Below are 25,061 nucleotides of genomic sequence, written 5' to 3' on the forward strand. Positions count from 1 at the left end.
CTGCACCCCAGCTCGTGGTACGGCTTTAAAATCCTGCAGAGTTTGTCATAGGTCGGCCTCAGCACGCATGCGCAAAGACAAAGTTGAGTTTTTTTCTGTCTCCCCTCCCCTCCCCCCCTTTCCAGCAGCCTTTGGTTCTAAAACTTAAAAAAAAAATTTTTTTTTTTTCCTCTGAGAACACCAGGGGAAAGAGGAGTCCGGAGAGAGTGAGGGACAGAGGGAGGCCGGGGGGTGGGTGGGGGGCACGTGGTCCCTGCGGTCGGTCAGTCTGTGGGGCGCAGGATCGCGTGGAAGGCTGCTGCAAGCTCCGAGGCGCCGCCTCCGCCGCCCGGAGTCCGGTTCCGTGCGGCCGCTGCGGAGCGAGCTCCTCCCGCCGCCGCCGTGCCCCGACCGCCCGCCGCCTGCCTGCTCACTCTCCCGCCCCTCCGTCCCGGCGCCAAACGAGGAGGTGGGGAGCCACGCCGGCCATGGACCGCCGGAGCTGAACAGCCGCCGCGGAGTCCCTCGCCCCTCTCTAGCCCCACGGCCGCGGTGCCCGCGCGCCTCTTCGCCCTGGAAAGGCGGGGAAAAGAGGGGGATTAACCAGAAGAGGGAAAGAAGGGGGTTGGGAGGGGGGAGCCAGTGTCTCCCCTGGGGCAGTCGCGCATCGTCCCCGAACCCACTGGAGGCAGAACTATCGGGGACAACTTTTACCCAGTTTGCTCCCCCTTTTTACCAAACCCTAAAATGAAAGGACAAAAGTTGGCGCTGACTCTTGCAGCTTGGATGGCGACTTCTGCATTTTCAGCGGCATCTCCCGGAGAAAAACCCATGCGCGCCTGATTGTTCTGTGGCCCCCAAGCTGCAGTGCGTGTGGGTGTGTGTGTGTTTGGGTGTGTGTCTGTGTGTGTACACAGACATCCACACACTCACTCGCGGCCGCAGGATCAGCGCCTGGAAGCAGACGTTTCGGCCACAGACTTGGAGAGGAGGAGCTGGAGATCAGGAGGCGTGAGCCGCCAGGAGTCTGCAGAATCCGTGGTGTGAATGAACTGGGGGCACCTGGGCTCACGGATCGCCTCCCCCACCCCCCCGCCCCGGGCCAGAGTTGAGTTGTGGGGCATTTTTTTCACCCGCTTGTGAAGATTTTTTTTTTATTTGTTGTAAAGTATTTTGCACAATCACGCCCACATTTGGGGTTGGAAAGCCCTAATTACCGCCGTCGCTGATGGACGTTGGAGAGGGAGCGCCTCGCCGCGAAACAGTCGCCTGCGCGCCCTCGCCGGACCCGCGGCTCCCTTGTTGCGCGCCGGCCGGGCCCTGTTCCTGCTGCCGGCAGGCGGACTTCGGCGCCCCTCGGTTCACGGACGCATCCCAGCGCTGCTCCGGCTCAGGCACCCAGACTCGGACGCCAGTGACCGCTTGGGCTCCAATCCCCTGAGCCTGCCAGACGCGCCCTGGAGGAGCACGCAGCTCTGCGCCGGATCGTCCCTCCAGGCTTAACCCGGCCGCTCCGCTCAGATTCTTCGGCTGCCCTCGGTCTTGCGGCGACTTCCTCCCCGCGCCCCCTCCCCCTCGCAATGAAGGTAGGTGTTCTGTGCTCCGCCGACGCTCGCCACTTTTTTTTCTTTTGGAAGTTAACTAAATATCCCGCCCCCCCTTCCACCTATTCCTATCCCTCCCCCCCAGTTCTCCTAATGCCTGGAGAGGCTAGAACTCCCGCGTAGCTGGCAGGGACCCCTACCCTTTCCCTGCCGCGCTACCCCCCCCACCCCCGCCCCGCGCACTGCCTCGGCCTCCCAGGAGACCTAGTCCCACCAAACGTTCTGCAAACTTTTTAGACTTTGGAGAAAAAGTGGGGAAGAGACAAGACAGAAACACAGCGGTTCACGGATGAGTTTCCTTTTGCCCTGAGAAACGCGAGTGTAATTTACTCTGTATATTTCAGTAACAGCATAATGATTCAATTCAACAAATATTTACCGAGCGCGGGCACCGAGAAGGTGTGCAGCCAGGGCTCAGAAAGGGGAAGGGGACTCCCTTGGTTGAGAGACCGTGAAGCTGGACTAGGGGCCGACTGTGCCGAGCAGCGCACCTCTCGCCCTCTGCAGCCAGAGGCCAGGTTGCAAGCTCAACGCAGCCGGGGACCCAAGCGCTGCAGGCCCTGTGCCTTTAAGAGTGCCTGGCAGGGCGCCAGCGTGCACCCTGGCTCGGGGAACGGGGTCGCGTTATTAGCATTATTAGTTGCCACTGGGTGAGCTCCGCAGTTTGCACCAGTGATGGGGGCGGGGAGGGCTGGCAGTGGTGGCTCTAATCCTGTCCGCTGGGAGAGCGCGCCCCGGCCCCCTGCGCGGAATCTGCCTTGTCCTTTAGAAACGTTTGGGCCTCCGCATTGGGAGAGCGGGCGGGGGGCAGTTTGTGAACTCTTGTTTGTTTTAATTGTCAGTTGTATGTTAAAGCCGAGTCACACACTCCGAGGGTCACCGAGAGTTCACTTTTACAGAAAGTTAACATTTCTTCCTGCGGTATAACTTGCTATTTTCCGAACAACTTTTCCTCTCTGTCCTCCAAGCTTCGATCCTTATTTTCATTTTTCTTGATCTCTCCCCTTTTCAGTTTTTCTAGAAAATAAGCTTGGAATTGTAATTAAGATGTTTCCTAAAGCAAACAAGCCCCCCCCCAACCAAAAAAAAAAAAAAAAACAAACCCGTTTTTAAAACCCCCAAACTTGGGAGACCCTGTGGCCTTGTTTTACTTTCCAATCACAGCCTGGCATCTGGGTCCCTTCTCCTCCCTCGTCTTTCTTTAAATGGACAGCTTACTGTTTGGAAGTCACTTGGAGCCAGCGGTGGGATCGCACCTCTTCAACCCCTGCCCTCCCGCCAACGTTCAAGGCTGCTCCAGCCAGACGCGGAGATTTTGTTTCTAGACAACTTCTGCCAGGGGAGTTCCGAGGGGCCAAAGCTGAAAGAAAGCGCGCAGGCGATGGGAGGCAGTGGAAATTGTGTGTCCGAGTGTGTGGACCTGTGCCCTGCGTGTTTTGGGGCGGAGTAGAAGGTCAGTTGTTCTCGGGTCTTGGATATACTAGCCTTACTTAGCCAGGCCCGTCTCCACAAAGGAAGACCCTACCCAAGAGGCCCAGCCAAAGAGTCCCTTGCTTTTCCCTCCGCTCAGCGGAGCTCTCCGGTGCACAAGGGGTTAGTACGGTGCGCCAGAGCTCAGCTAGTCCTGAAGTCTTTTTCTTCCTCGCTGTGCGGTACCGGCTGCCCCCTGTTGGCTGCCTTGAGGTAGGACGTCTCGGAGTCTCGGTTCCTTGGGCCGGCGGGCAGCTGCTAGCCTCTTCCTCCCACCTCTGGCTCTGCAAGCACATCCCTTCAGATCACCAGGTCCCACTCTCCCAGGAGGGGCCCTCGGAGGCCCCCAGAGGCCAAGCTGCACTGGGCGGCTGCGTTAATAAGGAAGGGGCCAAGGGTGCGACGCAGCAAATGGGGCTCGGGCAAGTGGAAGAAGGATCGGTACCGCTTCTCCAGGGCATAGCAAGGAACAGGAGCGTCACCCTAAGGAAGTCTCCGGTCTGGCCTTGGCGCTCTCACCAGTTTTCCGTGTGGTCGAGGACAAGTGGTGCTTTCTCTCCCTCTCGGTCTGTTTCTTGTCTATTAAAAAGTGGAGTTGAAACTGCCTCTGAAGAGTGGGGGTTGAAGTGTTCTTTAATTTCCTTTCTCCTTCTGCCGACAAACAGCTCTTCTGGACAGAGTTGAGAGCCTGTGGCTAGAGAGAGCTAGACATCTTGTGTGGGAAGGTGGAAGTGGCATCTGTGTGTGTGTGTGTGAGAGAGAGAGAGAGACAGAGAGACAGAGAGAGAGTTGTCTTGCAGTCTGGAGAGCCTTGTCTGGGGATGGATGAGGTGAGGCAAGGAACAGAACTAGACTTGGCCACCGTTCTTCCCTTGGATAGGCCCTGTTACCGGACCTGGTGTCGGTTCTGAGACAGGGCAATCAGAGGCTGCACACCTTCCTTGCACTGATTTGGGCTCAAGGAGCTCCCTCCTCCACCTCCTCTCTCTGCTCCACACAGCCCCCGCCCCCCCAGCACTCAGCGCTGTGGACACTTCCCGAGGCACCCTTGGCGGAGCTCTGGCTCCTTGTCTGCTCCCCCAAAGCGGACCTCCTTTCAGCCCATCATCCCCTCCTGCTTCCCTCAGCGGCGTTTCCCTGGGCAGGACGCCCCAATTTTGTGGCTGCCACTGATTTTTCTTCTGCAATTTTCGCCGTCTCTTTCCGTGCTTTCAGGAGAGATCGCAGGTGGGGGGGGAAACAAAATTTATCTCCCACTAAGAGCTGGGATTCTTGGGGTTTCCTGTGCTTTTCGCCAGCACGAGCCCAGGTCAATCTAATTTCTTCCTCCCAGTTTCTCCATCATTTCCGCTCCCAGAGACTGGGGGTGGGGGCTGAGGGTGGAGGTGGCAGGGGATACCCAGATCAAGTGAGGTAGCGCCGTCGGCCGACGGTCCAGAATCTTCGCCCTCCCTCCGGGGAATTTCGTTTTAGTGGCCTCCGGCCTCGGACTTGGGTGCCGCGCGAGTTTGCGCGTGCGTTCCGAAGCTTTCTGCTGCCCCAAACGTCCTCTAAACTAGTGTGACGGATTTCTCTCTCTCTCTCTCTCTCTCTCTCTCAAGAAGGGTTAGGGATCTGTTCTGAGGCTGGAAACAAGGGCGTGCGAACGAACGCCCTACCCCCACCTCACGCCTCCCCTGTGCTTGAACCTCTCAAATGCCCGCAGCCCTCCTACTTGTCGCACACTAGGAACAGATTCCAAGGATCCTTACAAAGTCGGTTTCTTTGGGCTCTGAAATTGTTCAAAAACTTTTAGTCCGTTCTTTGGTGAACTCAGCTTCTCCCAAGAACTTTTGTTTTACCCTCGGTGTTAACAGTCTCCGGAGAGGTCTTATTCGTACTCTTTTCGGATCAGATCTCTTGGTAAACAGGCAGGGACGTTCACCCTACAGAGTAGTGGATGTATTAGTGAGTTTGCTGTGGGTTCCTTGTCTTTCAAAATTGTGGGGCCTTTTCTGGGTTGCGCGGGGATTGGAGCGGGAAGAGGGCCAAGGTGTTTCCGGCCAAGCACGCGGGGTTAAGTGGAGACGCGACTCGCGGGGCTCTCCTGCCGGATCCCCTTTGGGACACCTCCGGCCTACCCCCAGCCTGGAGCTTAGAGACCCGAGTCGCAGAAACCAAATGGCCCGCTCCCAGTTGGCCCCCATTCTGTGAACGAGTGGACTCGCCCCGGGGTCGTCGGGCCGAGAGTGGGTTCGGTTTGTGTGGCTTCGCCTCTAACAAAGAGATCCGCGGTAATCCGCCGAATCTGTTACCAATTTCTCCACTGCCCGCTCCCCGCCCCACGCGCCCCGCCCGTCGGGAAGCTCGGAAAGTGCGCGCAGCCCGCAGCGATCTCTGCCGCCTCCTTGGAAGCACGTCGGAGCGTGTGTGTCTGTGGACGAGTGAGTGTGTGAATGTGCGTGTGTGTATGAATGTGTGCGCACGCGGTCCTGGCCGCCGCTGGGGAGAGGAGACTTCGCAGCCTGGGCCGTGCGCGAAGGCAGCCCTCGCAACCAACCCCCTCCCCTGGAGGAAACTTGACACTTGGGGCGGGGGTGGGGAGGAAGACGGAGCCTTCTCTCTGCTGGGCTGGGGAAACCCCAGGTTTCTATTCTCCGGGATGCTCCCCGGGCTTTGCGGCGTTTTAGGGACGAGTGGGACACAGGCGCGGAGCCCTGGGTAGCGGGCACTGGGACCACATAAGCATTTCCTCTCGAGGAGCCCCAAGGAGTCTGGGCCAAAAGGGCGGCTGGCAGGGAAAAGCTGTGGCGCGCTCCCGAGCCCCTTCGCGTTTCCACGGCTGCCTAGGTTCCCTCGATCTCTTTTCCGGCGCAGGTTCCAGGCCAGGCCGTTCTGCCGCCTGGAGGAGGCTCACCTTCCCTTTTCCGAGGAAGGGGCTCCCTCGGGGGTTGCGGGCGGCGCGGCGCGGCCGGGTTACCCTTATCAGAGATGTAAAAGGGGATTTTGGAAACCCGCTCCTCCCACCCGCACCCGCCACCGCCTCGCTCCGCCGCCGCCTACAGGTGGAGAAGTCACCAGTGGGGAGGACGGCAGCGGAAGCTTCCAAGGCCGCCCCCTGCCTCCGAAATTCTTCACGACGCGAACCTTCGCTGCCAAGGGCCCCTGGCGCCCTGGAATGCAGGGACTCAGCTGAGGCGCGGGAGCATCTCTGGCCCCGCCGGCGGGGGCTCACTCGCACCGGCTCTGGCCTCGCCTTGGACCCTCACCTTTCGGGACTGACCCAACCAAGTCTGAATTGGGCTGGAGGGTGGGGTGGCGCTGTTCCAGGACCAGGCTCACGGTGTCGCGATAGAGAGATGGTCAACTCCAGACCAGGACCAAAGGAAACTGGAGTCCCTCTTGGCTTCCTTTCCCCTTTCTCCGTGGCAGCTGCCAGGAGTGGAGATCGGAGGGGGGCGGTAGGGGGAGTGAGAAAATCAGAATTTGGGGGAGGCTTGCGGGGAGGGCCGAGGGACCCCGTCTCTCGGGACAGCGGGACCCGGACCTCCTTCTTTTCTCTGGGGTATATCCCTTCTCTGGGGTACACTGAGTCCAAGGAGGAGGCCGAAGGCAGGGGAGAGGGCATTGTTTTCCGGTTTCCTTGGTTGGGAGAGCAGCTCGCTCTCCCCCTTATCCCCTGTGCCCCCCCCCCCATCTCCTTCTCCCCCCTCCAGTCTGGCTGAAGAGCGTTCTAAGGAAACCCGGGCTGCCCTTCCCCCTCTGGAAGTGGCTGGCCCCAAAGCGGGCCGTAAACTGATTATGAAACAGACGATGTTAATTCGGAGCCGCATTTCCCAGCTGGGCACTCGCGCGCGCGCTGCTCCCGCGGGCCTCGCCCCCCACCCTTTGCCCTCCCCCCCCCACCCCACCCCCCCCGCGTGCTGCCCCCACCCCCCACCCCTGCGCCGGCCACTCCGCCTCCTCCGCAGCCGCCGGCGGCGCGATCCTCTCGCCTTTGCGCTCCTCTCGCTCATGGAATTAATTCCGGCTCCACTTGTTGCTCTGCCCAGGTCGGGGAGCGGACGAGGGTGGCAGCGGGTTCCTGAGTGAATTCCCGAGGAGGGACTCAGCGCAGCGCGAACTAGAGGGGAGCGAGGGGGTGCGGGACGCGAGCAAGCAGGAAGGAGGCAGCGCCTGGCACCGGGGTTTTGACTCAACAGCATTGAGACATGTTTGTAATCGCTGGCGTGCCCCGCGCGCAGGATCCCAGCGAAATCAGATTTCCTGGTGAGGTTGCGTGGGTGGATTAATTTGGAAAAAGAAACTGCCTATATCTTGCCATCAAAAAACTCACGGAGGAGAAGCGCAGTCAATCAACAGTAAACTTAAGAGACCCCGGATGCTTCCGTTGTTTAAACTTGTATGCTTGAAAATTATCTGAGAGGCAATAAACATCTGCTCCTTTCTTCCCTCTCCAGAAGTCGATTGGACTATTAAGCCCAGGAGTTGCTTTGGGGACGGCTGGAAGGGCAATGTCTTCCAAGTTCTTCCTAATGGCTTTGGCCATATTTATCTCCTTCGCCCAGGTCGTAATAGAAGGCAATTCTTGGTGGTAAGTTTTTCTATGTGCATACTCTTTTATTTAAAGATTCGTTTGTATAATGCTGCAATATTTAAAGCTGAGTCGTGAGTTTGGGTGCATTTATCTAATCCACATATATATGTATATCTTATACAGGTATGTATATACATATATATGTATCTTTAAATCAAAACATTTTTTTAATTTGCTGATGCTTTGAAGCTTATCTTTAGCTCCATAGGGAATCAGAACCTATAAATTCAGACCTTTTTCTGTGAGGTCCTTGTTCAGAGGTATGCTTGTAGCACATCATGTAATAAAGGGGAACCGAAATTCACTTCTCTAATAATTGTAAGCCTATCTATAAAATTTACTTTTTGCCACCTCGAGGCAGTAAAAGTGAGTTCCAGCGTTTATTTTCTGTCACTTGAGGTTATTAACCTTCAGGGTCTGGGGTAGGCAGAGTTGTAGGAAGACAGCTAACCTCCAAGTGGGTATTTGGGGCTTGAAATTTGATCAAAAGGAGGTCAACTTGAAGTAGTCAAATGTCCCTAAACGAGGGTTTCTTGCCGGCAGGGGCCTTGAAGATAGACTGCAGTATATCCAGGGGATTATTTTTGACGGCGTTCTGGATATTTTTTCGCTGTAAATGAACAGCATTTTTCTGACTGTCAAACACGACTTCTGTTCACTGGATACCCTGTCTTGGGTCTTTCACAATCACATAAGGAGCCCTTTTAAAATGTCCGGAACGGGCTGAATTTTTCTTCGGTAGGACAAGTATTCTTCAGTACACTTGTCCTACTGCTCTTCCATCAGTCAAAAGGAACTGCTATCTATCTCCTACCCGTGTCTAATTGTGTCTACTTTTGGCATTCATACATTTTTCAAGGCAGATCGGTCGTCAGAGGCCCGTACCCCAAACTGCCATTTCCCCCTTCTCTGGTGTGGATTTCAGAATTCTGTGAAATTCTGCTTCAGGTATATGGCGGCGAGGGGCAAGGAAGGGAGTGAAAACTCTAACGGAGGAGCCAGATGGCAGGATGGGGACTACACAATACCTCTGTTTTCTGAGTGGAGTTTAAACAGAGGAGTTTTATGAAGCCCTTCTCATACTTTGTCATGAGGACAAGCAGGAGAGAAAAAGCATCTGTGTGCCTAAAACTATGTATTGCTGACATGTTTTCAGGGGGCCCACCTTGAGAGTTCACGTAAATCTTGAATGCACATCTCCCCCTCCCTTTTTTAGGTCGCTAGGTATGAATAACCCTGTTCAGATGTCAGAAGTATATATCATAGGAGCACAGCCTCTGTGCAGCCAACTGGCAGGACTTTCTCAAGGACAGAAGAAACTATGCCACTTGTATCAGGACCACATGCAGTACATCGGAGAGGGCGCAAAGACAGGCATCAAAGAATGCCAGTATCAGTTCCGACACCGGAGGTGGAACTGCAGCACCGTGGATAACACCTCAGTCTTCGGCAGGGTCATGCAGATAGGTAGGAAACCATTTAATGTATTTTTAAATATATAGAAACTTCTCTCCTAGGAGAAGTCTTTAGTGTTACTTACAAGCTTGATACTGAGGGAGTCTTCCAGCAGGCTGGTGGCTTGGGAATTTTGTCATTATGGCTGTGTGTATGCCTGTCCCCACATCTAATTATAAGTTTTGGACTTCTTGACCCAAATCAGGAGATGGGGGAGGGCATCAAAGACACCTTCATTTTTCTGAACACTTAATTTCTCTAAAAAGCATTTTGTTTAAAATAGTAGTAGCAGAACACCTCATCTCAAAAGATGAGGAGGAAAGCTGAGTCATTTTAAAGTGGCCCAAGCATCAGACCAAAAACTGTCATCTTTCAGAATGCTGGATGTGTTGGAAGTAAACAAGGTTTTAATTTTCCTAATATAGCTATTTCCTGAGGCTATCAAGATATACATGTTAAAGGCTTTATTTTTAGGCCCAGAAAGAAGTTTAATCAGATGTGATCCAATTTACATTTGCGATGTTGGCCATTGATATAAAGGCACGTGCTTCAGATCTCAGCCTAGAAACTTTAAAAAGTTTTAACGTATGGCTCACGGTCCAATTCTTTATTTTTAAATGTGTTGTTGAACTTGCTATTCCGTTCAGGGAGGAGGTGGCATTAAAACTGGGCTAAAGGCAAAGAATTTGGCACATCAGTTTGCCTCTGGTTCGGTTGAATAGCATAGGCTACAGTCTCACAGATGTGGTCCTGTCTGTGTTTTCTCGTGAATATTTTCGGTCTCTTTTTACTTTTATGCAAACAAGCCTGTGTAATTAATATGACTGCAGTGACTCCTAAAATAAGCAATTTATCAAAGCAATTAACTATTTATACTGACTGAAGATAAAAAGTTGGCTTAATGTCCGTCATGGACGGATAAAACGCTTTTTTTAAAAACCCTGAAAAGTGCATTCATTGAGAACAAAAAAGAGTTGTCAGTGGATGTTTGAGCCAAGCGGCTTCATAAACTACAATAATACAGGAGTGGAAGCTGTTCCTCTAATTGAATGGGAAAATGGTCTGCAGCCTCAGCCTGCAGAGTTTCATAGGGCTTTGTCCTTCCTGTTAATGATTAAAATGTGCTAATGTATGTACTGGGCTCTGAACCTAGGAGTTAAGCTTCAGGAACACCGGAGTTTTCCCCTGATTGTGGGCTGCCTTATGTAGTTAACGGGCAGCGTAGTGAAGATGGAATTCTGGTGCATTTTGATATTGTGAGTGACCCAAAACCTTTTTTTTTGGGCTATATCAGAATGGTGACCTGTCAGCTTTCCCCCGTCACCTTTGCCTTATATGTTCCCCCTATCTGCCTTCCTCTCAAACTAAACTATGGGAGTGGCTTTTCACATGTATACGAGGTAGTGAAAATCATACACCTCCGATGGCCACAAGGAAGGAAGATAGCAAATTGGAACTGTTTTTCTGTGTAGTCACTGGAGCACAGCTTTAAGATCCTCTTCCTACGTAGTCTGTTTTGGGCCAACGTGTTCAGAATAAGCTATCGTTTGCTGAGTGGATTTGAGTTCTGCTGAAGATTTATTTAAAATGTGGTCCAAGATTCAAAGAGCCTGCCTCCTCAGGGAACAAGCAGAACCCTTGGTACAAAGGCCTGTATTTAATTGTCCCCTGTAAGTAGACTCTCTGGTCCTCAGCTGTGTGGCACTGTCTAGGTTGAATCGAACTGGGCCGGAGTGGAACCTTGTGGCGGCCTTAGAGGAGGGAGCCCTCCTAGATCCTATTAGCAAGTCACGGAGGCCCTGGGAGCACCTTGCCCAAGGATCCTCAGGTGTCCAAGGTCTCAGAGCAGAAAGCTGCTGCTGGGTGGCTTTCGGGTGAACGCAGACAGAGCCTTTAAAGAAAAAAGAGAGAGATGGAGAGAAGAAAAATCAGAATAGATTTTTATGGAAGAGAAACATGGACCCCACGCCAATAGTGGAAAAGTTACTTAGCTTTCACTTTTCTATTTAATGGTATGTTGGAAGAGAATGAGATAAGGGAAAATTTAAAACACCTTTGATGCTAGGTATGTGGGTGCCCCACTCCAGAGCACTTAGTACAGCAGGGACGTGGAGGCCAGTTCTTGTCCCTGAGAATCTGACCCTGTGATGGGGCCAGTGTCTGACTCAGGCTGCCACCCCCAACCCCTTACCTCCTTTCTCAAGGCCAGTCCAGGCGCTGTACACCATCGCCTCATAAAGGGCCCACTCTTCATTTTGGAAACTTTATCGTTTTTTCATCATGCTAGCCTTTCCTTCCAGCTTTTGTCTCTGTCTCGTCTTTGTTTCCATGCTGTGAAAAGATGTATAAGAAAGGCGCCATTTTTAAGGAGGGTGAGAATAGGAGTAGATGTAGATTTCACAGGGAGGGAGCTGTAACTGGACCAGCAGTGTTCCATCCAGGATGACTGTATCCACAGGCTTTAGCCAAAGAGCACTTTTCAAGCTGACGTTTCCCTGCAATGACCAGTTAGCTTAGAGATTTCTACCAGGTCTGTATTCTGGGGCAAAAAAAGGATATGTTCAAGATAGACTTATGAAAATAGCAGCATTATTGTGTTTTATGTAAAAGCCCTTTTGTGCTCTATATATACAGGAGAGTGGTTTATCTTCCTCTGTCTCCAGAGGATTGTTTTTCTCTCTCTTCCTCAGACTACCTCTTTATTCTACAAGTCTCCCGTCCAGGGACACAGCATTTTCTATATTATCAGCGTTAATCCTCAAATCACTCCCTAGAATCTGTCTGCTCTCCTCATTTCTCTCCACTCCCTTGCTGTTCTCTGCCTTGCCAATTCAGGCTAGGTAGATGTAACACCCCCCACGCCACCCCCCCCCCCCCCACAGGAACTTTCTGGATCCTCCTGTCAACCACCGGTACAGTCCTCAAGTTATTCATTTTTTAAAATGTGGGAGGGAAGCTCTGGTAAATCAGAACCATCACTGTTCCTGGAAGGGAGATCACAAATGGCTGTGGGTTGAAGTGTGGAGCAGAAGTCCAAGAAAAGGGCAGCCTGGCGGGGGATACTTGCATGGGCAGAGCCGTCCTCCTGCAGGATGGGCCTTCTGGTTGGGGCTGAGTCCTGTTGTCAGCTGTTCTTGTGCTCTCCCCCCTTGTCCACGCCCCCCGCAAAGAAAAAGATTGTTAGCAAGCTCTTTAAGTATAGGAGCAACCGTTTCCGGTAAAGAGATTCTAGTGCCGGAAGGGGCCCTTTTTTCCCCTAGGCAGCTAGTTCAATACCCTTAATTTTATAGTTGAGGAAAAGAAGGACCCCCTCATCTTGCCCCCCCTTCCACCCCCCCCACCCCAGGCCCAGCTTCAGCTGGCCGGGTGTTAACCCTTTCTCGCTCATAGGACAATACGTTAAGTGACTTCTTGTTACATGTAGAAATGTCTCCACATACAAGTGGAGATGGAGGTAGTCTATGGTTACCTGTTTTTTAGTCCTTACAAATAGGGCTCCTATAGAACCGTTTGACAGGGAGATACTCTTTACAAGTTTTAGGGAAGGAGAGAACTTCTTTCCTCTAGGCCTACATATTCTTTACAAGTTTGGGGAAGAAGAACCTTTTTATTTTTTTTCCTCCTTTTTGCTATTATCCTAACACTTGGAGTCAGAGGCTGCTGGGGAGCTGCAGAAGTGACACTAAGGAACTGCGGGCTGTTTTAAAAGTAGACAGACACTCACCTACGTGAGTGAGAAGTGTCAGCCCGGTCAGCTTGGGGTTTGAGAAGAGGCTAGTTTCATTTAAAACTCTCTAGGGACCAGTTTAGAAACGTCCTCTGGGAAAGTCAGGAGCCTTGTTCTGAGACAGGCTAGATGCTGCGGATGGAGGATGGGAAAGCCGGGTTTCAACCACCGAGGCTGCAGGGAGTGGGGAGGGGCTGCTGCAGGGGCTCTAAGCCTTGCAGCTCCCATGCTCCTGCCCTGTAGGTAACTCAGAATGAAAATAATACCAAACATTAAAATAAGTGTAAGGAAGTCTACCCCAATTCTGCGTTTTCCCTCAGCGACTTCTTTCATGGGCATTTTGGAAAATAAGTTTGGAATATTTTCATAAGAGGTGTAGAGAAATATCAGGCCAGCACGGCTTAGAATCCTGCCTTGGGCTCTGAAGTGTCAGAGAAGAGGTACCAGGGATGCTACTCCTTTGTCATGTGTCGCTTCTACGTGTGGGGGGGGGGAATGTCTCCCGCCTTCCCCCTCGGGGTGGGGGGGGGAGGCGGGCGGAGGATCAGTGCCTGCTAGTTCCCCAGCCAGGAGCGGGGGCTCGGCGGTGTGCCAGCCGGTCCCCTGCCACCCGCCCTCTGCGGCACTGGGGCAGTGCCGGGGCGGCCGGGGCTGCGGAGTGCGGGGCGCCCACTCACCCGTCCTCGCCCGCAGGCAGCCGCGAGACGGCCTTCACGTACGCCGTGAGCGCCGCGGGGGTGGTCAACGCCATGAGCCGCGCCTGCCGCGAGGGCGAGCTGTCCACCTGTGGCTGCAGCCGCGCCGCGCGCCCCAAGGACCTGCCGCGGGACTGGCTGTGGGGCGGCTGCGGCGACAACATCGACTACGGCTACCGCTTCGCCAAGGAGTTCGTGGACGCGCGCGAGCGGGAGCGCATCCACGCCAAGGGCTCCTACGAGAGCGCGCGCATCCTCATGAACCTGCACAACAACGAGGCCGGCCGCAGGGTGAGCATCCCCGCCGCCGCGTCCCTCCTGGGGGCGGGCGGTGCTGTGCTCCACTCTCCGTTTCTCTCTCTGTCTCTGCGTCTGGGTCTCCCTCTCTTCCCGTCTCTGCCTCCGCCTCCCGTCCTAGCTTTGCCGGTCTCTCCCCGCCTCTCACTGCTGCTCTCTTTCCACTCTCCCCCCACCCCCTCCCCAAGCAGCTACACACAGGCCTCCCTGGAGAGGGGTGGACACCCCAGAAAGGCCTCCTGGAGGGGAAGCATCCCGCCTTGGCCCCCTCCAGCCAAGGTGCTCCTGACCTGGCCTGAGAAAGAGCTTTCTTTGCCTTTGTAATTGGTCCACAGTAGAGCTGGCCAGGCCAGCTCACAAATAAAAATGTTCCTGACGTTCGCTGCCCTCTGCCTGGGATCAAGTTTGTGGCTGGGCTTAAATGGAGAACAGGGGAGTTATTTATGCCAGTAGGTGCCCAGCTCATAAGGCCCTCACCCAAGCTTCCAGGGTTACTTACCTACCCCTCTGCTTTCTTCGTGCCCCTCCTTGTGTCATTAGGTAGCAGGCATGATGGATTCAGGGTTTTTCAGAAACACAAGTTCTACCAAAACGAGGAGCATTTTTAACAGACTGGAGTTTTATATAGGTCTGACCATCAGGCCCATCGAGGTGCTCTGGAGAGGGGAGAGCCACTCAGAAGTGTGCAGAGAGATGCTCTGGAGACGTGAGAGAGACACTCAGAAGTGTGCAGAGAGACGCTCTGGAGAGGGGTGAGCCACGCAGAAGTGTGCACAGAGGGCTTCCCTGGAGGCGCAGTTGTTGAGAGTCTGCCTGCTGATGCAGGGGACGCGGGTTCGTGTCCCGGTCCGGGGGATCACACAGGCCGCGGAGCGCCTGGGCCCGTCAACCATGGCCGCTGAGCCTGCGCGTCCGGAGCCTGTGCTCCGCAATGGGAGAGGCCACAACAGTGAAAGGCCCACGTAGCGCAAAAAAAGAAAAAAAAAAAAAAAAAAAAAAAGAAGGGTGCAGAGAGATGCTCTGGAGAGGGGAGAGCCACTCGGACGTGTGCAGAGAGATGGTCTGGAGAGGGGAGACCCACTCAGAAGTGTGCAGACAGGTGCTCTGGGGATGGGAGAGAGCCACTGAGTAGTGTGCAAAGACGTGCTCTGGAGAGGGGACAGGTACTCAGAAGTGTGCACAGAGATGCTCTTGAAGGGAAGAGCCACTCCGAAGTATGCAGAGAGATCCTCTGGAGAGGGGAGAGCCACTCAAAGTCTTCAGAGAGGTGCTCTGGAAGGGTGACAGAGCCACTGAGTAGTGTGCAAAGACGTGCTCTGGAGAGGGGACAGCCACTCAGAAGTGTGCACAGAGATGCTGTAGAGTGGGGAGAGACACTCAGACGTGTGTAGAGAGATGCTCTGGACATGGGAGAGAGCCACTCAGAAGTGTGCAGAGATATGCTCTGGAGACGGGAGAGAGCCAGTCAGAAGTGTGCAGAGAGGTGCTCTAGAGAGGGGAGAGCCTCTCCAAACTGTGCACAGAGATGCTCTGGAGAGGGGAGAGAGCCAGTCAGAAGTGGGCAGACAGGTGCTCTGGAGAGGAGAGAGCCACTTAGAAGTGTGCAGAGAGATGCTCTGGAGACCCGCGAAGAAGGGTGCAGAGAGATGCGCTGGAGAGGGGATAGAGCAACTCAGAAGTGTGCAGAGAGGTGCTCTGGAGAGGGGAGAGCCACTCACAAGTGTGAAGAGAGATGCACTGGAGAGGGGAGAGCCACTATAAGTGTGCAGAGAGATGCTCTGGAGAGGGGAGAGGCAATCAGAAGTGTGCAGAGTGATTCTCTGGAGAGGGGAGAGCCACTCACTCAGAAGTGTGAAGAGAGATTCTCTGGAGAGGGGAGATAGCTTCTCTGAGGTCTGCAGGGAGATCCTCTGGAGAGGGGAGAGCCACGAACCCGTGTGCAGAGAGATTCTCTGGAGAGGGGAAAGCCACTCAGAAGTGTGCAGAAAGGTGCTCTGGAGAGGGGGGACAGCCACTCCAAAGTGTGCACAGAGGTTCTATGGAGAGTGGAGAGACCCACTGAGTAGTGTGCAAAGACGTGCTGTGGAGAGAGGACAGCCACTCAGAAGTGTGCAGAGAGATGCTCTGGAGAGGGGAGAGAGCCACTCAGAGGTGTGCGGAGAGATGCTCTGCATAGGGGAGATAGCCTCTCCGAGGTGTGAAGGGAGATCCTCTGGAGAGGGGAGAGCCACGAACACGTGTGCAGAGAGATGCTCTGGAGACAGAGACAGCCACTCAGAAGTGTGCAGAGAAATGCTCTGGAGAGGGGAGAGACCCACTGGGTACTGTGCAAAGACGTGCTGTGGAGAGGGGACAGCCACTCAGAAGTGTGCAGAGAGATGCTCTGGAGAGGGGAGACAGCCACTCAGAGGTGTGCAGAGAGACTTTCTGGAGAGGGGAGAGAGCCACTGAGTAGTGTGCAAAGACTTTCTGGAGAAGGGACAGCCACTCAGAAGTGTGCACAGAGATGCTCTGGAGATGGGAGAGAGCCCCTCAGAATTGTGCGGACAGGTGCTCTGGTGAGTGGAGAGAGCCACTCAGAAGTGTGCAGAGAGATGCTCTGGAGAGGGGAGAGCCACTCTGAAGTGTGCAGAGAGAATCTCTGGAAAGAGGAGAGGGCCACTGAGAACTGTGCAGAGAGGTGGTCTGGAGGGGTGACAGCCACTCAGAAGTGCGCACAGAGATGCTCTGGAGACGGGCGAGCCACTCGACCTGTGCAGAGTGATGATCTGGAGAGGGAAGAGCCACTCAGAAGTGAACAGAGACATGCTCTTGAGAGGGGAGCGCCCCTCAGAAGTGTGCAGAGAGGTGCTCTGGTGAGTGGAGAGAGGCACTCAGAAGTGTGCAGAGAGATGCTCTGGAGAGGGGAGAGCCACACTGAAGTATGTAGAGAGGTGCTCTGGAGAGGGGAGATAGCAACTTTGGAGTGTGCACAGAGATGCTCTGGAGAGGGGAGAGCCACTTAGAAGTGTGCAGAGAGATGCTCTGGAGAGGGGTGAGCCACTTAGAATTGTGCAGAGCAGGCTTACCTGGTGGCGCAGTGGTTGAGAGTCCACCTGCCGAGGTAGGGGACACGGGTTCGTGCCCCGGTCTGGGAAGATTCCTCATGCCGCGGAGCGGCTGGGCCCGTGAGCCATGGCCGCTGAGCCTGCGCGTCCTGAGTCTGTGCCCCACAACGGGAGAGGCCGCAATAGTGAGAGGCCTGTGTACCACAAAAAAACAAAACGAAAACAACCGCAAAAAAAATGAAGTGTGGACAGAGATGCTCTGGAGAGGGGAGAGAGCCACTCAGAGGTGTGCGGAGAGATGCTCTGGAGACTGGAGAATGCCACTCAGAGGTATGCAGAGAGATGCTCTGGAGAGGGAGAGAGCCACTCAGAAGTGTGCAGAGAGGTGCTCGGGATAGGGAGGAGAGCCACTGAGGAATGTGCAAAGACGTGCTCTGGAGAGGGGAAAGAAACTCAGAAGTGTGCAGAGAGATGCTCTGGAGAGGGGAGAGAGCCACTCAGATGTGTGCAGACAGGGCTTCCCTGGTTTCACAGTGGTTGAGAGTCCACCTGCTGATATAGGGGACACGGGTTCGTGCCCCGGTCCAGGAAGATCCCACATGCCGCGGAGCGGCTGGGCCCGTGAGCCATGGCCACTGAGCCTGCGCGTCCAGAGCCTGTGCTCCGCAACGGGAGAGGGTACAACAGTGAGAGGCCCGCGTAGCACAAAAAAGGAAAAAAAAATAAGTGTGCAGAGAGATGCTCTGGAGAGGGCAGTGCCACTCAGAATTGTGCAGAGAGATGCTCTGGAAAGGTGAGAGAGCCACTCAGAAATTTGCAGAGAGGTGCTCTGGAGAGGGGAGACAGCCACTAAAAGGTGTGCAGAGAGATGCTCTGGAGAGGGCAGAGAGCCACTCAGAGGTGTGCGGAGAGATGCTCTGGAGAGGGGAGAGAGCCACTCAGAAGTGTGCAGAGAGGTGCTCTGGAGCCGGGAGAGCCACTCCGAAGTGTGCAGAGAGATGCTGTGGAGAGGGGTGAGCTACTCAGAAGTGTGCAGAGATGGCTCCCCTGGTGGCACAGTGGTGGAGAGTCTGCCTTCCGATGCAGGGGACACGGGTTCGTGCCCAGATCCGGGAAGATCCCACATGCTGCAGTGCGCCTGGGCCCGTGAGCCATGGCCGCTGAGCCTTTGCGTCCAGAGCCTGTGCTCCGCAACGGGAGAGGGTACAACAGTGAGAGGCCCGCGTAGCACAAAAAAGGGAAAAAAAATAAGCGTGCAGAGAGATGCTCTGGAGAGGGCAGTGCCACTCAGAATTGTGCAGAGAGATGCTCTGGAAAGGTGAGAGAGCCACTCAGAAATTTGCAGAGTGGTGCTCTGGAGAGGGGAGACAGCCACTAAAAGGTGTGCAGAGAGATGCTCTGGAGAGGGCAGAGAGCCACTCAGAGGTGTGCGGAGAGATGCTCTGGGGAGAGGAGAGAGCCACTCAGAGGTGCCACTCAGAGGTGTGCAGAGAGATGCTCTGGAGAGGGAGAGAGCCACTCAGAAGTGTGCAGAGAGGTGCTCAGGATAGGGAGGAGAGCCACTGAGGAATGTGCAAAGACGTGCTCTGGAGAGGGGACAGAAACTCAGAAGTGTGCAGAGAGATGCTCTGGAGAGGGGAGACAGCCACTCAGGTGTGCCGAGAGATGCTCTGGAGAGGGGAGAGAGCCACTCAGAGGTGTGCGGAGAGATGCTCTGCATAGGGGAGATAGCCTCTCCGAGGTGTGAAGGGAGATGCTCTGGAGACAGAGACAGCCACTCAGAAGTGTGCAGAGAGATGCTCTGGAGAGGGGAGAGAGCCACTCAGAAGTGTGCAGAGAGATGCTCTGGAGAGGGGAGAGAGACACTCAGAAATGTGCGAAGAGATGCTCTGGAAAGGGGAGAGAACCACTCAGAAGTGTGCAGAGAGATGCTCTGGAGAGGGGTGAGCCACTTAGAATTGTGCAGAGCAGGCTTACCTGGTGGCGCAGTGGTTGAGAGTCCATCTGCTGATGTAGGGGACACGGGTTCGCGCCCCGGTCTGGGAAGATTCCTCATGCCGCGGAGCGGCTGGGCCCGTGAGCCATGGCCGCTGAGCCTGCGCGTCCTGAGTCTGTGCCCCACAACGGGAGAGGCCGCAATAGTGAGAGGCCTGCGTACCGCAAAAAAACAAAAAAACAAAACGAAAACAACCGCAAAAAAAATGAAGTGTGGACAGAGATGCTCTGGAAAGGGGAGAGAGCCACTCAGAGGTGTGCGGAGAGGTGCTCTGGAAAGGGGAGAGAGCCACTGAGAAGTGTGCAGAGAGATGCTCTGGAGACTGGAGAAAGCCACTCAGAGGTATGCAGAGAGATGCTCTGGAGAGGGAGAGAGCCACTCAGAAGTGTGCAGAGAGGTGCTCGGGATAGGGAGGAGAGCCACTGAGGAATGTGCAAAGATGTGCTCTGGAGAGGGGACAGAAACTCAGAAGTGTGCAGAGAGATGCTCTGGAGAGGGGAGACAGCCACTCAGGTGTGCGGAGAGATGCTCTGGAGAGGAGAGAGAGCCACCCAGAAGTGTGCTGAGAGATGCTCTGGAGAGGGGAGAGAGGCACTCAGATGTGTGCAGAGATGCACTGGAGAGGGGAGCGCGCCACTCAGAAGTGTGCAGAGAGGTGCTCTGGAGAGGGCAGTGCCACTCAGAATTGTGCAGAGAGATGCTCTGGAAAGGTGAGAGAGCCACTCAGAAATTTGCAGAGAGGTGCTCTGGAGAGGGGAGACAGCCACTAAAAGGTGTGCAGAGAGATGCTCTGGAGAGGGCAGAGAGCCACTCAGAGGTGTGCGGAGAGATGCTCTGGAGACGGGAGAGAGCCACTCAGAGGTGTGCAGAGAGATGTGCTGAGAGGGGAGACAGCCACTCAGAGGTGTGCAGAGATATGCTCTGGAGAGGGGAGACAGCCATTCAGAGGTGTGCAGAGATATGCTCTGGAGAGGGGAGAGAGCCACTCAGAGGTGTGCAGAGAGATGCGCTGAGAGGGGAGAGAGCCACTCAGAGGTGTACGGAGAGATGCTCTGGGGAGGGGAGAGAGCCGCTCAGAGGTGTGCGGAGAGGAAATCCTTGCCAGGTAGCCCCAGTCTCCCTGTTTCATTCTTTCCTTCCCCTGATGCGGATGTGAAAGGCTCGCCCACAATCGTTAAAAAAGACCCTTTTTTCCTGTGGTTAAACACATGGCACTTTATGCCTGCTTTATAATGAAGGGGTGAAAACTTTTCCTAACTTTGGCAGCACTGAAAACCAGAGCCATTATTTTTTCACAGAACCCAAGGTAAGTGCCAGGAACTTTCTGGTCAGAGATTTCAGTCTTCTGTATTTTGGGGTGAGGAAAAGGGACGATAATCACAGAGTGAAGCTAGAGGCCTGGAAGGAGCCTTTGGGCCCCTCATCCACACCCCCTCATTTTAAAGACTGGGAAACTGAGGCTGGAGAACCACTTCAAGCCCGTGGGGAGAATTAGTGGATTGACCTGTAAGCCCATGCGCTTTTTTTTTAATGAAACTAATGTGTCACAGCTCGAGGGTAAAGGGCCATAGTTTTGGGGATTAAAGAAATCTAAGTTAAAATCCCTTTCTGTCTGTTCGTTTCTGAGCCTCGGTTTCCCCATTCGCACATCTGTTAAATGGGCGTTAGCTATCGCTTGGGGTTGCTGTAGGACTCACTGCCATCACATAGTAGATAGCACCTTATTACCGATACTTCACCATTTCTGACATCCAATTTCATAAGGTTCAATTGAAGGGCTGAGGTAAGTGCTTGATAAATGATAGCTTAGTTACTGGAAGCAAAGGACTTAGGGAAGCCAAAGATTATCTAGATCATTCCAGCTAACCTATTTCTTCTCAAATTTGATCTTAACTATTTGGGGGGGGGGGCGGTTCTCAGGGAAAGACTAAACTCTGGAGAATTTCACCTGTGGCGCCTTGAGGGGGTCAGGTAGTTGCTCCAGGTGAGTGCGGCCTCTCCTTTCCGAGGCTGCCCGTTGCTGTGGTGCCGGCAGTGTGCGTGGACTCCCCCCCCCTCGGCAGCCGACCCGCGCCATGGAGTGGGCATGCCAGTCCCGCTCTCTCTGGGGCCCTAGGACTTTGGTCTTGCCCTCATCAGGGACACAACCACCTTACGCTGCATGCCGGGTGCCCAGCATCTCAGACCAGAAACGCTTCCAGGACAGGTATGGCTGACCCTTCTGTGCCCCACTGTGCCCCTGTTTGGTGCTTTCATCCATCTTTGTGGATTTCTTCGACTTCCCTCATGGAGAGAAATCCTTAGGGGCTTATAGCAACCAAGAACAGAAGGTCAAGGGATTTCCAGGTGGAGAGAGGGGATTTTGAAGAGTGGGAAAAGCCCCTTCAATAGAACTTCATTTAACATTTGGATTTTTAAATAGGGGGAGTGTTTTTGGAAATTTTGTAATTGGAGCAATGAACTGTGCTTGGATTCTGGTGGGTGAGATTACTGGGAAGACAGTTTTTCTGCAGGGTAGTAGGGGTGGGAGGAGGAAAGTTAGACACTGTACCAGGAAATCATATTAGAATCTCCTTGGGACATCAGCTTTTGATTTTCCTCAAAGGGGAGCGAAGGTTACATAGAAGGGTTTGCAAAACCCTTCTGCAGACTAGCTGCGGGACTGAAACACTTCATATCAAGGGAGTACACTTCAGCTCCCCTTGTAAGAAAGCCCCTTATGCATCCCTGGAGGGAGAAGGTAGCTGTTCTGGGCAGAAGCAGCCTTCTAACTCACTCTGGCCCTCCAGGTTCCTGACAGGCGCTGTGCAGCGTGCCAGCAGCACGCCGGCTCTGGAGGGTCACTGGCACAGGAACTGTGGGCAGTCAGCACTATAAATAGGCAGCCGCCACCTCCCAGACTGCTGGGCACACAGCACCGTGAGGCCAGACCCATAGGTGCTGCTACTGCGAGGCCAGGGTGACTGGGCAAGGGCCCAGGACCAGCGTCCAGACGGTCACCCTGCAGACCAGGTTTACTGATTGCGTCCTGCCTGCTAAGTACTTTCACGCATCTCCTGATCTTATCCTTGCAACCGTGCTGTGAGGTTGCAACCATCACAGTGCCCTTCCCAAACTGAAAACGGAGGCTCAGAATGGTGAAGCCTGTTGCCTAGATTCAGGGACAGATTAGGACAGAACAACCCAGGTCCGCCTGGGTCCAAGATGGATGCTTTTCGCCTAGGCAGGGGCGGATAGAGAGTAGGGAGTGTGCGAGAAGCAGGAGTGAGGGTACCTGAGATCCACACCCGGTTCTCCCACATTCTAGCTGTGCGACCTGTGCGGGCCACTTACCCTCTATCTGCGTCACTGCCATCATCTAATCCAGGCCACGTTACAACCTCGCTGGGGGCATTAAGTGAGACGAAGCGTGTAAAAAGGCTCTTACGATAGTGCCTGCCACACAGCAGTAGTGATAGTAAGAGTGAGGAAAGATTTGAACCCTGATCCTACCTGGGCTGGACGCCTGCCCAGCCCTGCCACTTACCAGCTGGGTGCCCAGGGCCAAGTCATGAGCATGAGCTTGGAGCCCACCTGCCTGGGTTCAAATCCTGCCCCCCGCTCCCCCCGCTCCTTCCCCGTGGTTGGGTCAGTAACTCACCTTGCTGGGTCTCGCTTCCCTTCTCTGTGAGATGCAGATGAGAGAGCTCTTCCCTCGTGGGCTGGTGTTGAGGATGAGTCCAGGTGACGCAGGTGAGGAACTGATAGCAGCTCTGGGCTGAGTGTTCAAGATGGATGAGTTGCTGCCAACGCTCTTCCCTGCCAAAAAAAAAAAAAAAAAGAGACAAATGGAACCAATTTTTTTCCGGCTCCCATTCAAAAACTGTGGTTGTTTATTATGATGATGTGTAATAATGAGGGGCTAAGAGGCTATTTATTTTGCAGACTTTTTAAAGAAGGCAACACAAGGCTCCTGGTCATGGAGGACGATGGGGAAGTAGCCCAGGTTTAGCTGGTGACCAGGGCTCCACCCAGCCGGGGGAGTTCGGTCACCCGACCCCCGCCCAAGTCTGGGCTCACGGGTGAGTTCGCCCGCTGACTGTTCCCTTCTCCCCACAGACGGTGTACAACCTGGCGGATGTGGCCTGCAAGTGCCACGGGGTGTCAGGCTCGTGCAGCCTCAAGACGTGCTGGCTGCAGTTGGCCGACTTCCGCAAGGTGGGCGACGCCCTGAAGGAGAAGTACGACAGCGCAGCGGCCATGCGGCTCAACAGCCGGGGCAAGCTGGTGCAGGTCAACAGCCGCTTCAACTCGCCCACCACGCAGGACCTGGTCTACATCGACCCCAGCCCCGACTACTGCGTGCGCAACGAGAGCACCGGCTCGCTGGGCACACAGGGCCGCCTGTGCAACAAGACGTCCGAGGGCATGGACGGCTGTGAGCTCATGTGCTGCGGCCGCGGCTACGACCAGTTTAAGACGGTGCAGACCGAGCGCTGCCACTGCAAGTTCCACTGGTGCTGCTACGTCAAGTGCAAGAAGTGCACGGAGATCGTGGACCAGTTCGTGTGCAAGTAGTGGGCACCCCGCCGCCCGCCTGTCACCCAGCCCCACTCCCAGGACCCACTTATTTATAGAAAGTACAGTGATTCTGTTGTTGTTGTTGTCTTTAATACTGTTTATTTTTTGTCCCCAAGAATTGCAACCGGAACCATTTTTTTTTTCCTGTTCCCATCTGAGAACTCTGTGGTTTATTATTAATATTATAATTATTATTTGGCAAAAAGGGGGGGTGGGAACCAAGAAAATATTTATTTTGTGGATCATTGAAAAGTAAGACAAGACTTCTTTTGCTGGTATATAGGATGAGGGGGGAATAACGCACACCTTAAGTTGGATGTGTGCACATCTGGAAGGTCAAGGAAACACTGTTTTCTTTGTCTCAACTATGGGGTCATATGGGACAGGTAGCGTCCAGCTGCAAGAGGGTGGTACAGATCTATGCGTGATTTAGCTCCTGTGACTAAAAGGAATTCGGTGCTCTGGTGAAAGTTGAAAGGTCTTGAGAGAAAAAACAAAACAATGAGACACACACCCCCCGCCCCTTTCCCAGGGGCTGCCAGCCTGAAACATTTCCAAAATGGTATTTAAAGTCTAAGAGCAAAAATCTCATATCCCTTAAAGAAAAAAGGTTTATCACGTGTCACACGGTTCTCAAACATTCCATCTACAGATGGTCCATTCTACTAGCTACTGAAACTTGGGGCGCAGGGAGGGAAGCCCCAGAAATTAAAAAAAAGAGAAAACTTTAAAACTCCTTATATTAAGTCAGTGATTTGACGCTGTTGTGGGAATTAGGTTAGCCACTTGGAAAAGGATCCCCGAGCGATTCTGGGTACTAGACTTTTTGTTTGGAGAAGGGCAAGGGAGGTTGACTTGACTGTAAAGGAAAATATACTGTAATTTTCTTAGGGATACTTGGTTAATAAATGATAACAATGAAAATAATAAATTGAATTCCCTTCACGGATCCTCAGCCCGAGCTACAGGGTAACTGCGTGTAGTTCAGCACTGCACCGGAGCAGAAAACCTATCTGAGGGGGCGCGACATCCGCCCTCCCTACTTGACCCCGCGCCCTCTCCGATTCCTCCATGCCTTGCTGCGCTGTGACGCCGGCCACGTTTCCAAACTGCGTCCCCTCCGATAGTAGGACAGGAAATGAAACATAGGAGCTCCGTTGGGAAACACTTTGCCACTTAGGGATTTTGTTTTTCCCCTATAACTTTTACTTTGAGGAGCAGGAGTTTTCTGTGTTTTAATGACATTACTTGGCGAATGCACTTCACAGAGGTGTGGCAGCATTTCCTGTGTTTAGACTCTCCACTCACGCTTTCCTATTACCCTGCAGGTGTACCCCAGAACTGTTCCTAGAGGACTTGAACAGTTGCATTTATAAGGGGGGAAATGTGGTTTAATGGTGCCTGATATCTCAGTCTCTTGTACATAACATACATACATATATATATATATATATATACATATATATATATAAATATAGATATAATTATAGCTCAGTGCAGCCAGTGATTTAGATTTACAGTTTCCTCGGGTCTAGAGCCTTGTTGTCCTCCATTGCAATGCAATTGGGATTTTTCCAGATGGTTTCTGAGTTGAGCTGGGGCTGTGGCCTTGATGCCCTCACGCCCTGAGCATCACGGAGCAGCCTTGTTTCTGA

At 53.7% G+C, this 25,061-nt stretch overlaps 1 protein-coding gene across 1 annotated transcript; it reads left to right on the forward strand.

Annotated features, from left to right (window-relative positions):
- Positions 1-994: 994 nt before the first annotated feature.
- On the forward strand, positions 995-23,403 carry WNT5A (Wnt family member 5A). The gene is made up of 5 exons (XM_065885411.1): positions 995-1,565; positions 7,493-7,626; positions 8,846-9,096; positions 13,505-13,797; positions 22,945-23,403. The coding sequence occupies exons 1-5, from the start codon at positions 1,560-1,562 to the stop codon at positions 23,401-23,403; spliced, it is 1,143 nt and encodes a 380-aa protein (XP_065741483.1). The 5' UTR covers positions 995-1,559.
- The last annotated feature ends 1,658 nt before the right edge of the window (positions 23,404-25,061 follow it).

This window comes from Phocoena phocoena, chromosome 10, assembly GCF_963924675.1.
Source record: "Phocoena phocoena chromosome 10, mPhoPho1.1, whole genome shotgun sequence".
Classification (NCBI taxonomy): Eukaryota; Metazoa; Chordata; class Mammalia; order Artiodactyla; family Phocoenidae; genus Phocoena; species Phocoena phocoena.

Coding starts and splice junctions, on each gene's coding strand:
- WNT5A (XM_065885411.1), top strand. Junction 7,627..8,845: donor ATAGAAGGCAATTCTTGGTG/GTAAGTTTTTCT, acceptor TCCCTTTTTTAG/GTCGCTAGGTATGAATAACC. Junction 13,798..22,944: donor ACAACGAGGCCGGCCGCAGG/GTGAGCATCCCC, acceptor TTCTCCCCACAG/ACGGTGTACAACCTGGCGGA.